Source organism: Bufo bufo, chromosome 1 (assembly GCF_905171765.1).
Source record: "Bufo bufo chromosome 1, aBufBuf1.1, whole genome shotgun sequence".
Taxonomy (NCBI): domain Eukaryota; kingdom Metazoa; phylum Chordata; class Amphibia; order Anura; family Bufonidae; genus Bufo; species Bufo bufo.
In genome coordinates, this window is record NC_053389.1 from 767,255,402 (window position 1) to 767,271,178 (window position 15,777).

Sequence of the window (15,777 nt, forward strand, 5' to 3'; positions counted from 1 at the left end):
CACACACACACACCACACTGTATACATACACTGCACACACACAGCTCTACACTGTATACACTGCACACACACACACACCACACTGTATACATACACTGCACACACCTGCAGACACTTTCACACAACCAAGTATCTAATCCTGATGAGTAAACCACAAGACCCTCCTCCAATACAGCCCGGACCTCGGCTCCTCCCCACACACGTGACTGGTCACATGGTCATGACGTCATCAAAGGTCCTTCAGCCACTAGGACCTAGCATCTACCTTCTACATTCACCGCCTCCAGTTCCATGTTACTTCCTGCTGCCCCGGGGATCATCACCCCCCGGTCAGGGACCAGCACTGCGGAGGATCCCCGACCTCCTGCCGCCTCTACATCTCCGTGATCGGCCGCAGAGAGAGGAGCCGCTCCCCCGTCCTGTGCCCGGAGCTGCCGGTTATGGGGCTCCCGTTCCCCTGTAAGCTCTTCGTCTAGGATCCCCCCGACTGCAATCCTCCTGCCCCCCGTTACCTCCAGCGGTCTGCAGGCTGTAGCCGTCCTCGCCATTACCTCTGCCTCTCACTAGATTTGCTCACATTCAAGGACCACAATCTCTCATAGAATTTTTTTTTTTACATTTTTTAGCCTTTTTTTATTTTTTTATTTCTGCCATGTATTGGAGAATCTGAGAGCCTTGTGCCCCCGGCAGATCCCTCTCTCCTGATTCTAGGATCATTTTCTCTATTTAAAAAAAAATAATTAAAAAAACCCGTCCTCCTGGGGGATAACCTGGATTTTGTGGACCCCACGTTCATGTCGTTATCGGCGACTCATTAGATTGGAGATTAATTGCGCCCGATGATAAGCGGATGACTGGTCCGCTGCTAACTGGGAGATAATGGAACTGGAAAATATCGTCGCCAATACCGTGCTGCTCAAAGCCCGCGAAGGTGAGAGACGACCGCTCGGTGGAAAACCGATAGTATTTTAGATTGTTTTTTTAGTTGTTTTTTTTATTTATTTGTGTTTTTTTTTTGTTTTGTTTTTTATTATAGTGTTTTTGTTTTCTTTTTTTCTATTTTAAATATTTATAATTTTTTTTACTTATTGCTGTTTTTTTTATTTGTTATTTAAATTTTTTATTATTTGATTTAATATTTCTTGTTTTTATTATGACTAATAATCCATTTATTCCTAGAAAATTAAAAATATTAAGGCCTCTTTCACACGAGCGAGTTTTCCAACGCGGATGTGATGCGTGACGTGAACGCACAGCACCCGCACTGAATACTGACCGATTAATTTCAATGGGTCTGTGCACATGAGCGTTTTTTTTTTAACGCATCAGTTTTGCGTTGGGTGAAATACTCAGCATGTTCTATATTCTGCGTTTTTCACGCAGCCCTGGCCCCATAGAAGTGAATGGGGCTTCAGTGAAAAACGCATTGCATCCGGAAGCAGGTGCGGGTACGATGCGTTTTTCTCTGGTGGTTGCTAGGAGATGTTGTTTGTAAACCTTCAGGTTTTTTTTTTTTTTTAATCACGCGCGTGAAAAACGCATCAAAACGCATTGCACCTGTGCGGGGAAAAAACTGGACGCAATCGCAGACAACTGACTGAACTTGCAAAATGGTCCGAGTTTCACTGAACGCATCCGGAGCCAATCCGTATCGTTCGTGTGACGGAGGCCTTACATCGGGGAAATATCAGAATTGCAATAAGCAAGTAAAAGCCGTTAAAAAACCACCAATAACCAAGAAATTCTGATTGTTATTTTTCATAATAACAATCTCCTCAGTCGCCCGATGTACGATTCGGCCCCGTCGTGTTACGTGAGACTGTTACTAGTTATCGGCCTGTGTTCACATGGGGATCGACCCTCCATCACACAGTCGGCTGTTTTTGTTTTAGTGCATCGTTATTTTTCCCATCAAGACGACGGTTACTACAGTGGAGCGAATGGTCCCCATCCTAATTTAGTGGGGGGTCTATTGGCCGCTGACTGTGGGACGGGGCTGGCGCTGCATCCTGGCTTCTGTTTATTATATAATTTAGTGATTATCGGAGATGTTATCGTACCTTGTGTTTTCTTGGGTTAATTTATTTTTTTACTATCATTCAGTTTTTTGTATTATATTTTACTATTATTTATATTTTATTACTGCAGGACTGTTGGGTAAAATTAAAAGCTGTTCTCTGGGCTTTTAAAAAAATATATAAAAAAATCCATCTGCTCTCTGCCCTGTTGTGGTCAGTACTTACCCCCCTGGCCGGGCCGCCGTCTCCGCTGCTTGTACAGTATATACTGACTTCAGTTCCCTTCGCTACAAGGTTGGCGGTGCTGTGTAGTTCCGACGCTGGCTGAACTGGGGTGCAGGGTGTCGGACCCCCCACCGATCAGCTACTGAATACTGAGGATAGCCAACACTAAAGGGATCTGGGACAATGATGGTATATCGCTAGGATATGTCATCAATGTCAGATAGGAGATTTGGGACCCGCTCCTATCTCCAGAACTGGGCCTCTGAAGTGAAGGAATGCACAGCCTCTCCATTCATAGCTATGAGCAGTGGCGTACATAGAGGAGTGAGGGCCCCATAGCAAGGGTCAAACCCGGCCCCCCACACAGGACAGAAGGGTTTCCGCCTAAACCCCTTGGGCCCTTTTTTCCACTGCCTCAATTGCTAAAAGTTGTTCCTTTTAATTAGGCTGGGTTCACACCAGAGCGTACTGAACGTACGCTCTGTATGCGCGATTGGACGGGCGCTTACAATCGCGCCGCTGAGAGAAGCGAACGCCCATTGTCGCCCGTTCCCGGAAGTCTATGTACGGGAACGCGCGACACTACGCCCCAAAGAAGCTCCTGAACTTCTTGGGGCGTCGGGCATTTTACAGCGCGATCGTACGCGCTGTAAAACGCCCAGGTGAGAACCATGCCGATAGGGAAGCATTGCTTTCTCCTTGTTGAGCGTTTTACAGCGCGTAGGAACGCGCTGTAAAACGCTCAGGTCTGAACCGGCTGTTATAGAGGGCAGAGTCCTGACCAAGTTTTCACCTCCAGTAGAAGAGGAGATGATCCCAACTAAGGCCTCATGCACACGACCGTTGTGTGCGTCCGTTCCGTCATTTTTCACAGTTTAGCGCAGGTCCCATTCATTTCTATGGAGCTGTGAAAAAAAACTGATAGTCCTCCGTTTTTTTTTCTCCGCGTCCGTGATTCCAGTCCGTCAAAAAAATATAACCTGTCCTATTCTTGTCAGTGGAAAACGGAGGACGGACCCATTCAAGTCAATGGGTCCGTCAAAAAAAAAAACAGATGCACAACTGGTATGTCATCCGTGTCTGTGTCCGTTTTTTTTCCTACAAGACCTTGGTGCAATTAAATGACACTTTTCATTAACCTTCCTTTTTTTCCCCCCCTGTCAGACAAAAAAAAAGGAAGACACAAGGAAACGCAACTGAAGCAAAATGGGACACGGACCACTGAAGCCAAATCACTGACAGTGAAAAAACACTGTCGTGTGCATGAGGCCTAAGACTGGGCCCCCTCTTGCCCTGGGCCCCATATAGCAGTCTATGACGCTATGAGACTGCCGTAAATAACCAAGGAAGCGCAGCCACCTCTCCATTCACCGCTATGAGACTGCTGGTAAATAGAGGGTGGCCACGCATGCTCAGCTGCGCTCCTTCACTTTGGTGGCCCTGTTCTAGAAATAGGCGCAGGTTCCTCCTTTGGGTCCCGCTCCTATCTGACATTGATTGCATATCCTACTGATGGAAATACCTTTTTAAAAAGAGCTGGACAGACTCTTTAATACCTTCAGGGTGCAGAAGCCACCCCGTTCACCTTTACGGGGCGGCTCTGTGGTGTACACTTGAATAGGAAGGAGCCATCCCATAGACGTGAATGGGACAGCTTGTAATTGCCCACCGCTGCGATGTCTTCAACCAGCTGATCAGTGGGGGTACTGGGTGTCGGGCCCCGCCCATCTGATATTGATGACCTATCATGAGGATGGGGTCATCAATATTAAAATCTCAGAAAACCCCTTTAAGTTTTACTACCTTAAAAAAAAAAAAATAACCTTAAAAAAAACCTCCTTTTCTTTGCATCGCCATATTCTGACACCTTTTTATCTTTTCGGTGCTTCCATCTTTAGAGCTGTGTGAGGACTTTTTTTGTGGGGTGAGCTGTAGTTTTTATTGATACTATTTTGAGGTACATATGACTTTTTGAACAGTGTTTTTGTTTTTTTCAGGGGGAGAGATGACTTAAAAATGGCGATTTGGCCATTTTTATTTTTTTTCCCTAAATGTTTTCATGCTTTTAGTTGTTTTTGGCATTTTCAGACATGGAGATTTCAGGCATTTTTATTTCTTGCTGTTCATTTTTAGATCTAAATTGTGAAGGAGGATTTTTAAAATACGTTTTTTACTTTTAGTCCCCCTAGAGGACTTCAAGCTGCGGATGCTTATTTGCTTGTACCATAGACTGCAGTAGTATACGAGTGCAGTCTATGGGCATTCTGCAATCTACCTTAATAGGCAGATTGCAATGGCAGGCCTGGGAACCTTCACGAGACCCCGGGCTGTCATACCAATTCATCAAAGCTCTGCAATTTCGAGATTGGAGAACAGAAGGATCCCCCCCCCCCCACCCTCCCTCTGGCTAACCTTTAAGATATTATGGAGTGCAGCATCTCTGGGTTAGACGCCATGGATTGGAGGTATCTCTGATCCCGGCTGCTGTGGGTGGTTGTCACAAGGTGAAGAATGAGTTCAAGTGATTGTATCCTCACGGTAACGCCATATGAAATGGAGCTGACCTCTGCTGTGATCACTGGGGGAACTTCCATTTGCCTACACATTTTCTCTGCAGCGCCCACTACAGGTGTAATATAGAATTACATGTCCTTCAGATCGGCAGCTCCCAACTCTGGCTAATATAGAGGCACCGAAGGGCTGGACACCACATCCCCCATGATGTGCCATATTACAGCACTTGGAAAAGGGGTTACCTGCATTAGACACCCCTTCAGGACCCAGCCCTTTAAGGGGCCAGTTAAGATTTAATGTGAAATAATAATAAATTGACCCTTTTTTTGCATTAATTTCTCTAGCCCTTTGCGACGTTGGCACTGGCTAGGGGGCAGCTGGCGTCTTGTTGAAGTTTCCTTCCAGGCCAGAAAATTGTACATTACAGACCTGGGCTCGTCTTGGATTTTACCTCCTTTTCTGTAGAAAATGAAAGCTGCCCTTTTCATAGAAATAGCGCCACCCTTGTGGCTGTGTCTTGTATTGCAGCGCTCACATCAATGGGCCTGTACCAGACAAGGCAGACGGCGTGAGTGGTGCTGTTGATGAGGACATGGAGTTACAGCCTGTATTCTAATCCACAGCTGCCTTCACGGTTCTACAGGCTTCAGAGCTGAAATCTATCAACATTCCTTGCTATTCCCTAGCAGTCACATTGGCCTGCAGCGGTTACTACTGTGTGTTCAGACTGTCTCTCCATCCCACTTTTTTGTTGAGCTACATTCACACGACCATGTGTATTTTGCTGTCCACAAAATGTGGATGAAGTCAGCGTGACATCCGTGTTGCGTCAGTTTTTTTTGCGGATCCAGTGTAAGAATGCCTAGCCTCGGACAAGAATAGGACATGCTCTATATTTTTTGCGGGGCTACGGAATGGACATGCGGACAGTACACGGTGCGCTGTCCGCATTTTTTGCGGACCCATTGAAATGAATGGGTCCAACTCCTTATCCAATCCGCAAAAAAAAAAAAAAAGGAACGGACACGGAAACAAAATACATTCATGTGAATATAGCCTAAGTCAGAGTAGTCCCCATCCTCTTCCTCATGCACATGACTGTATGTATTTATTTTGCGGTCCACAAAAGAAATGATCTGCAAAAAATACGGATGATGTCCGGAACGGAATGCGGACATTAATAGGACTTGTTCTATTTTTTTGCGGAATGGACATACAGACACAGAATGAACACGGAGTAATGTGGGGTTTTTTTGCGGACCCATTGAAATGAATTGTTCCGCATATGGTCCGTAAAAAGAAGAAAGAAAATACTCTTGTGTGCACGAGCCCTTAGTAGTCACCCCAGTAGTCACAGCAGGATCGCTGCTGCTGCTCGGAGAGATGGTTCCTGATGGTCCTGGTTTTTTGTCCAGCCCAGAGAGAACTAGAGCACTGTATGGACACGGCCTTTAAGAACTTGACAGGCGAGGGTGACTCATGGCCTCGACTTTTGATCTGTAGAAATCCTCTGTAATGTGCGCAGAGGATAGACGGATTACACGTACTTTACTGGTCCGATCTGGTGATTAGAAGTATTATAGTAATTATGTCAGACTGGAAACTCCACACTGGAGATGGTGGTGGCCGGACTGCACTCCTTTCAGCTATCCAGCTTTTACACACACTTTACCTTTCTTCTTTTTGATATTTTTTTTATTTAAAAAAATTATTTTCCTCCCCAAAACAGCGCCACATCTCTCCACAGGTTGTGTGTGGTATTGCAGCTCAGCCCCTTTCGCTTTAGTAGAGCTGATCTGCAGTACTAGACACAACCCATGGACAGGTGTGGCGCTGTTTCTGGAAGATAATAGCCATGTACATCCACTACATGCCAATGAGCCGTTTCAGTACCACCCCCTAGTGGTACTTTAAAGAGGACCCCTCCCCTCTCCTGACTTGTCTGTTCCAGTAACTACTTGCATTCCCCGTGTAATAACAATTCTGGAGCGTCTGTTCTTATGACTCTATGATGTGCTATTGCTTAATTATTCCTACTAGAAGTTATAAATCAATTGCCAGCCATTTGCAATTAAAGGTCCAGATGGGTGTTACCAGTTGGGAGTGTGTCCCTGCGTCCAGAACGTAGACTCCAGCTGCTGCAGAACCTCGTTAATGTAAAGCCTGCCCCCCCTTCTCTTTTTGATCAGTTACTGACTTGTAGCCATCCCTTCCTGCTCAAAAAGAGGTTCTGCAGTGGCTTTAAGACATCATGGAGACCCTGCTGAGCTCTGGGGTCACTCCTTGTACTTTTTCTATGGTTTTAAGGTACGTTATGTGATGTATGCGGGGGCAGGGCTGCTGTCCGGATTGGTAGGAGCTGAATCTGCAGGTGGGAACGTTACACAAATCTGATATATGATGTGTGGCGAAGATGTAAAACCATGAGCTTCCTGTGCTGGCAGGGAGGGTCTGGGGGCGACGTCGACTGGTGGGCCTGTGTATTCTGGTTTCCATTCCTCCCACCATCTCTGCCCCTATGGGCCTCATTTATCAAAACAGTACAACTGTCTTAGTTGCCCATTGCAACCAATCAGAGCTCAGCTTTTATTTTTTTCAGAGCCCTTTAGGAAATGAAAGCTGAGCTCTGATTGGTTGCTATGGACAACCAAGACAGTTTTGATAAATGAAGCCCATTTATATGTGTTTATAGCAGCAGATTTGTATTATTTATGTGGCCTCTGGTGCTGCTTATCTCTGATGGAAGAACACCGACTGCCCCTATACACATGCATGCTCGGCTCAGCCCAGTGTGCACTTGGTTCTGCTCATCTCCAAGTCAGACAGATAAGACTTCTCCATATGCATTCGATCAGGGATGCCCAACCTGCGGACCTCCACCTGTTGCAAAACTACAATTCCCAGCATGCCTGGACGGCCCATAGCTATTAGGGCATGCTGGGAGTTGTAGTTTTGCAACAGCTGGAGGGCCGCAAGTTGAGCAATCCCTGCATTAGATGAATGAATGATAGAACGCATGTTGGGTCCCGCACACATGCACGCTCGGCTCGGGCCAGAATGCATGTGTGCTGAAACAGGAGAGGGGAGTAAGCCGCTGCTCCCCTGGCTGTGGCTCATCTTGCAAGGAATCGAAGGATTGGGCGTATCGAAATCCAACTGTGCCATCCCTCTTTCCTTCAGCCCTTCAACATCAGTTGTCAGGAGAGTCGGGACGCCCCCATACATATTAGGTCAGCTGGTCACGCTGAAATTGGCCTATGTGTAATTTGTATAACTGGCCTGTTGCACCCTTTTTTTTTATTTATCCCCCCCCCTTTTTTTTTTTCTTTCCTTGGACTCTCTGGTGGTCCCTTAGATTCCAGATGGTGGGTGCATCCTGCTCCTCCACAGGAATCCGATCAAGATAATCATCTAGCATCCCATATACATGAGAGGATCACACTGATAAAATATGTGACCTTGACGCCTCCGATCTCTGGGATGAAGGAGTTCTATACAGCTCGGACCCCTTTGGCACTGTTCAGAAATTCCTGTTGTTGTTTGCTGCCCGGTCCCCAATTATGCCATGTGCCGTTTGTACACATATGAGCGAGGAGGCCAGCGATTGGCTGCAGCGGTCATCTGAACATTGAATGGCACGTGCCCAGAAGGGACTGGAGTGGCGGGACATCAAAAAGACTCCTGCTCAGTGGCAATTTAAAAAATATTTTTTTAAAATTTGGAGAGCACAACAGGCATGCGTGGTTTGACTGACAGCTGTCTAAGGTGTACGGCCACTTTAAAGGGTCTCTCTAGGCATTAAGAAAAATATGGGCATTAAGCTGGTTTTCTTAATACTTGCCAGTCCCTCGCTCCGCCCAGTCTAAGGTTCCCGCTCCACTCTCGCAGGCTGCCGACTCTTCCACTCAGGTCCTGAAGAAGAATGGGAGAAGTGAGGGAAAAGTACCGTAAGTATTATCTGAAGGATCTCCCTTCCACAGGTAACTACAAAGTACTGATTAACCAAAATGCCCGGAGAACCCCTTTAATGAAAGATAGGGAACATCATTGGATGGAAGAAATTTGACTGTATTGGACTTCTGGGTTGTGGTGTCATAAAAAGTTTAAGGAGGACATGTAGTTTAAGTGAAATGCTAGCAGTTTGCAATGAAGGTCCATATGGGTGTTACCAATGTCATTCTGACATTGACAGCACTGATTGGATAGTGTCAGACTGTGCAGGGAATGGGATGCACCCCTAACTGGTAACACCCATCTGGACCTTCATTCCAAACTGCTGGCAATTCATTCATAACTACTAGCAGGAATAATAAACCAATGGCACAGCATAGTCCTAAGAATAGATGCTCCAGAATTATTACATAGTTACTAGAAAGGACAAGTCAGGAGAGGGGACAGGTCCACCGGGCGTGGACTTTATGCTACGCAATTTCCACTGAGTATTTTTTGCAAATGGTGAAATCCACTGTGAAAATCCGTAGCATATATTGACATGCTGAGGATTTAAAGGGGTTGTGCAACTGGGTCTATCCTCAGGATAGGTCATCCGGATCGGATCGGGGGTCCGAACAGCTGTTAGCGGACGCTACGTCCTCTTCATAATTACCTGCGCGTAGAGGCGCCACAGTGTAATTACAACTGCTCGTTCTATCAAGTGAACAACCCCTTTAAAATCCGCACCGCAGGGCAGTTTTTAGCAGCCTGTAGATGAGATTTCTTCAGATGTCATCCACTTTCCTCAGTTCCATGTGGTTTGCGTCTTCTCCTCTACTGACTCCGCCGTCAGTTATTTTTAGACCCGTGTGGTATTTGGACTGTGTCCCCAATCTCCGGAGATAAGATTGCTAGAATCTATACACCGCCACCTCCCGGAGCCGGAGTCATTCTTTCCTGGTCGTGAGACATCATTCTTTACTTACAGTACACAGGCATGGCTGCTCGTTGCTGAACTACAGGTCCCAGCAGGTTGTCCTGCCATGGAGTAATGCTGTCCACGTTAATATCTGGTGTCCTGAGTGGTATTACCAACCTAGCCATGGTCTGTGGTCCTACTGTACTCTAGTCTTAAATATTTCACGGAAAGGAAAAAAATATATAATAATTTCCATGGATTTGACGGGTGACGACAGAGAGGTTTTATCCGCGTGTGGTAGACTGGTTCTGTACGAGAATTGACCTGCGGATGGCAGCATTTTTTTTGCTGCACGTTTTCACTGCAGATTTCACCGCAACACAGTCTGCTTGCAAGACTTCGGTTTGCCTCAAATACGCAGCAGGATCCTCGGCAGAAAATTTATGTGGACCAACCCCCCCCCCCCCCCCCACCCACCCCGCAAGTGGTACCTGTGAAGAAACGCACATATACCTGCTCACCGCGCTCTCTTCACTTGACTTCTGGTCCCAGTCTATGACCTTTCCTACAGTCCTACTGGGACATGTGCCACTTGAGAAAACATTACCAGTGAGGCCAGACATTGGCTGCTGCAGCTCAGGTGTCTCTATCCGTTTGGAGGTTGACGGTGACCAGAAGTCCAGTGAAGAGAACCATGGAGCAGGTGATTATGGCTTACTACTGGGAGGATTTAAAGTAGCACACCCACAAAAATGTTATACTCTCTGACCTGTTAGAAAAGTGCATGATGTAAACTGTAGTAAAGGTCATTTTCTTACTGTATTTGTGAGTTATAACCTCCCTTCTGTTTCTCAGCTGCCAGCACTCTGATCTCCAGCTGAAACAGAGGACAGTCAGTTACTTCTCTCTTCATTCCTATGAGACTGACATTGAGGCTCCCATAGAAATACATAGAGAATTATCACATAGAGAGTTATTTAGAGAGTCAGAGCGCTGGTCACATGACACAGCTGAGGATTAGAAGGGAGGTGATAACTCACACATACAGTCACTGGTAAGAAGATTATCTTCACTACAGATTATATCATGTACCTTTCTAACAGGTCAGAGAATAAAAATGTGTAAGAGTGCTTCTTTAAGCATAAAAATGCCAAACAATCCCCTTTTAAATTGTAATTCCTGTACCCCTTAGGTCCTACCTTACTTGGTGGAGCTAGTCGGCTGTATAATGGGTTATCATAGTGTATACCCTTCTTCATACACCCATGTTTTTTTCCCGTCTGGCACACTTTGAAAAATCTGCAGCTGCCCAGGCCTGGATCCTTTTCTTGACGTGAGTGTCCATCAGCCGCTTGTCTCCATCACGCCAAGCGTAAGGTGCGGGTTATTGGAAGACGGGGTTGATGGCCTACAGTTGTCTAATGCCGAATTATCAGCATGCGTTTGGTGGCCCTAAGGAGACATTTGTAGTAATCGGCCATCTTCTCCTATTACATTACGTACATGGGCCATCCATGATGATGTTTACACTGCCTGGTCTGCAGAGAGCGCAGAGCCTCTAGGTGTAACGGCAACGCCCCCGTTGCTCCTAGAGGCTCATTTGCATATAGTAAAACATGCGGGCACATATGAACAGGGGACCAACACAGATGTCTTCAGCTGCCAAGCGCACATGTAACAGGTCATAGGGACAAATCTGCTGACAGATGCCCTTTAAGAACATTGGATCGGGCATGTTGAAATTGTACATGCTGATCACTTTCCCTTGAATCTGCTAAAAACAACAAATACAGATGGATAGATCAGTTGACCGTCGTCTAATGTGCATGGCCGTCTTTAGAAGTTTTGGGCACACAGAATATACCCGTAACCCAGTAAATCAGGGTAGCCATGTACAAAGCGCGTTGATTGCTTTGGTCTGATCTTTTTGTGATCACTCTAAGGCCTTTTTTTAAAAAATTTTAATATATAAATACCTTCCTCTATGAAGTACAGCGAGGCTGAGGATTCCCCTGCACTGACAGCAGAATACAGAGTGCCCCTGATGAAAGCCTGTATTATGTATGTGGTGCTGACGGCACACCATGATACAGTCTGCCGAATTCCTGTTTCTGGCAGATGATTCCCCCCCTTATAAAGGAAACCCTTGTAAAATCGGAGGTATTCCCTAGAAGAACCATTTATCCATTACCCCGGTGGTGGGATGCAGTCCTGGTGCCTTAGCTCTCTTTGGTTGTAGCGTTGGTTTTATATGGAGAGAGCATTAGGATTATTTTATGCTAATTTGTCTCGCTGCCCTTTCATGTTAAAATAAACATCCCCTGTGAATATCGCAGGGTTTCCTTTCATGTTTCTGGCACATATAATTAGTACTGGTTTCTAATTTGTCATTGTTTTTAATCATATTCCCAGTTAGATCATTTGTTTGTAATTATTTTTTTTTATATTTAATATTTTTTATATAATATATAGTGTGTATGTATATGTGTGTGTGTATATATATATATATATATATATATATATATATAATATAATTTTATTAGAATTTGATGTTCCTATAGTGACTCAATTAGTAAGTCAAACATTTTGCAATATAGCCCGTGTCTTATAGTATGGCAGTATTTACAGGTCACCCTGTGCCTACTCTTTGCCCATTTAGTGTAATAGCACATTTAGGGGCGCTCCCCCCGTGACTCAGTCCACCCTTGTTTCCGTAGATCTCACCCTGTGGTGTGTTGCTCTTCGTCTTCTGTGGTGGGTTGTATGGTGGGTTCTGGACCATCTGGCTTCACATCTTCCTGCCAAATGAAATCTGATTTCACCCAGCAGTTTATCTCTCTAAATTCACTGGTCCCGTCTCCATCTAATCTCATCTGTCTGTTATTTGCAGCATAAAAGCTGCTTATTTCTCTGCTGGGTTGGTAGGAGTTTGTCTTCGAGGTCTTTGTGTATAAGGATTTTCTATATATATAATTTTATTTATTTTTTTTAATATATTTTTTTATATTTTTTTTTCTCTCTAGCACTAAACAGAATCTGCTGCCCTTAAAGGGGTTGTCCCACCATAGCAACTTGGGGGGGGCTTCAACCTCTACAGAACAGGGTCTTGAAATCCCCTGATGGAGCGATGATCACACATGCTGCTACTTCATTCAACTCTAAGACGTTACCAAAGAGAAGTCATGTACAGTTCTCGGCTATCTCTTGAAGTCTCGTAGACTTCCATTGGGCGGTAGCCCTTTAAGGTGGCCATGAACGTTAGGTTGAACTACTGTTAGACAGAATCCTCTGGTGAGCAAAAATTTTGCCAACACAGCCATAGACATCACTCTTGAATAAATGTCAGCTGGACCTATCGTAAGGACTGGCCAACACTTCTCCGATGGGGGGAGATTAAGTAGTTTGGTTTCAGCTGCCTGATCGTTATGTTCTTGGGTAGATAAGTGGCCTTCACCCCATTCAGAACACATACATGGAGGGTTAAAGGGAGAGAGCTGTCGACCCCATTAGCAAACGGCCATCTTATGTGTATTGCCCGCCTTAGTCCATATTATCCGTTACAGTCGTTCAAAATGGCTGTCCATGTTCACTGACCCAGGGCGAAGGCCGAAACTACTTTACTGTGAATGTTCTTTCATGTTGGATGAAGTATTTTTTGTTGACTATCGGATAGAATTTCAACAACGTCTGACTTCTTTCCAGACGACGATGGTGCATCATCAGTCGGCTAAACCATCGTTAGTTTTGAAATTTCACCCAACAAATGTTCGTTACGATTGAAATTGTTCATTTTTATCAACTTCAGTCCTATGAGTACTGGCATCTTTAGTAAATGTCGTACTAGGTCACTGGTTAAGGCGGAAAAACCCAATATTGTTTGTGTACCAGGCAACGGTGGAAATTCATCATTCCCCCTATGCCGTTTTTTGGCGTAAAAAGTCACATATCCACCGAAATGCAGACTTTTCTAGTCATAGAGAGCATTTTACGCCCTCTTCCCCAATTTTATGAAACGGGGGCATGGTTTGGCGGGGCCATTGGCCTCGTCTTATTCATCGTTGTCTACCTCCACAAACTGTGGTAAATAATGACTGAACTTCTGGCACAAGGACTGCCTTATACGTGTCTCCTCCGGCAGCGCAGACACAGGTCTTAATAAATCGGCATCTGCATTCTCAGCCATCTGTGCAAAGGACGTTCTAAACGTTCTAAAATACCTTAGTCTATATGGGTGTTGGTAAAAAAAAACTTGCATAAGAAAGTATGTTTACCGTGATGTGTAGAAGATTTGAAATGGACCTCCAGAGAGTCAGCTGAGTTACGTGGACACCCCTCTCGTTGGGTGGTCGTGTGACATAATTTAGGGCGTCTTGCGATGTTGTTATATGGTGAAGTGCATTTTCACGGTTAATTTATGAATATAATCTTGTTGCATCGTTAAGTCATTGATTTTGTTTTCGGTTTGTTTTTCAGTATCCCACACGCTTTCATTTTTCACATTCTTCTATGGTTATGTGATCCACCTACTCATTTTTATTAAAAAGAAATATAGGAAAGGACATGTAGACTGACCACAGGAAGGGTGATGAGGAGAATTATCTTAGATTTTTGGAAAAATGAAGTCTGTGTGTCCATTGTGTTACGTTTTGGTGGTTCCTTCACTTAAAAATCTACTATGTATTGGGAGGTTCTGACCAATAGAAGAACTGGATACCTTGAAGATGTATTTTAAAGAGGTTGTCCAGCACCTAAAAAAAAAAATCTTTAACTGCTTAAATAAAGTCTTAAATAGTAGTAATCACCTTACCGATCCCCTGTTGCTTCTGTTCTGAGGCTTCTCCGGTCTCCTGCTGGTGTCTGTTCTTCCTGGGCCAGTGATGACACGTGACATCTGCAGCCATTTACAGGCTGTATCGATGACTAGTCAACACCGCTGAGTTTACCGCTCAAGTAAGTGATTGGCTGCAGCAATGGCACGTCTATGTCAAAACCTCATCGCTGGACCAGAAAGAACATTGACTGGCGGGGAACTGGGGTAGGGTCACAATGGGAGTGGCGGTGGATTGGTAAGGTGAGATATTACTACTTTCATTAATTTATAGCATTATTAGTAGTTAAAAAACAATTATAGGTGGCTGGACAACTCCTTTAACAGCTCTCGACTCTGTATGGAGAACCAGCCCATCCCATTCTGGCCACCTCTAGCCACATTGTGAAGGAGACAATTAAGATATCAACATCTCTTTTGGCATATGATCATCAAAAACGGATGCATTTGGTGCCCTTTAGTTCAGACCAGTAGCCCAGAGTGGCATTGGGAGGTGTTGGTCTTGGTAGCGCCTATGAACTTATTGGGAACAGTTCTATTTCCCAGAATGTAGTCCTGCAGAGATGAGACTGTACTGATGTGCGATGTCTTGGAAAGGGATCGGGTTGGATAATGATACATAGAACCGGGCGTCCTGTCACTTAAGGAGCGTTAAAGCTGATGGTTTTGACTCTGAGGCGAGTGTAAGTGAAAACCTAGAGTGAAATCTTATGCATCTTAATCCAGTCTTTGGACTTCTTATGTTCAGCTTACTGGCTTTACTTGAAGCTTCTTTATCTAATGCAACATCTGTGCTTTCATCTGGAGTCATGGTCACAGTCATAAGGCCTCTGATTAGGTGCAGGATAACATGTGGCTCAGACCACTTCTGTGACCACGTATTGGAACCAAATAGGTCAATATCTAATATATGTGTGTAAGCCCTATTGTATAATTTTGGAGTAGGTCAACCCTTTCTAGTCCAAAATTCACAGAAGAACTGCCACCATATGGCAAGGATTTGGATTGAAACCTTTTATCTCGTTCCTGTACTAATTATGGTTGGCCGGATGAGCCTGTGAGAGTTCCGAGGTTCTGGCAGTGGTGGTTAGTATAGAAGCTGTAATGTCACTCCTAGATCAGGGTACTCGACTAGTAAACGTCTGCTTACCTGGGTCAATGGTCAGGTCAAAGAGGTTGTCCCATTTGGACATCTATGACATACCCAAAGGATATACCAAAAAGGTCAGATAGGTGCAGGTCCTACCTCTGGGACTCACTCCTATCTCAAGAACAGGGCCCGGTCGTGGGTGGAGGGTGCCGTTCATGTGCAAATTTCTCCATTCACTACTGTGGGTCAT

At 45.0% G+C, this 15,777-nt stretch overlaps 1 protein-coding gene across 1 annotated transcript in view; it reads left to right on the forward strand.

The window, feature by feature from the left end:
* The first annotated feature begins 245 nt into the window (after positions 1-245).
* The window catches only part of LOC120986257 (G protein-coupled receptor kinase 5-like), a 76,491-nt gene continuing 60,959 nt past the window's right edge, over positions 246-15,777 (forward strand). The window contains exon 1 of the mRNA XM_040414736.1: positions 246-931. Within this exon, the coding sequence (XP_040270670.1) occupies positions 880-931 (52 nt within the window). The 5' untranslated portion in view covers positions 246-879. The remainder of the gene's footprint in view (positions 932-15,777) is intronic.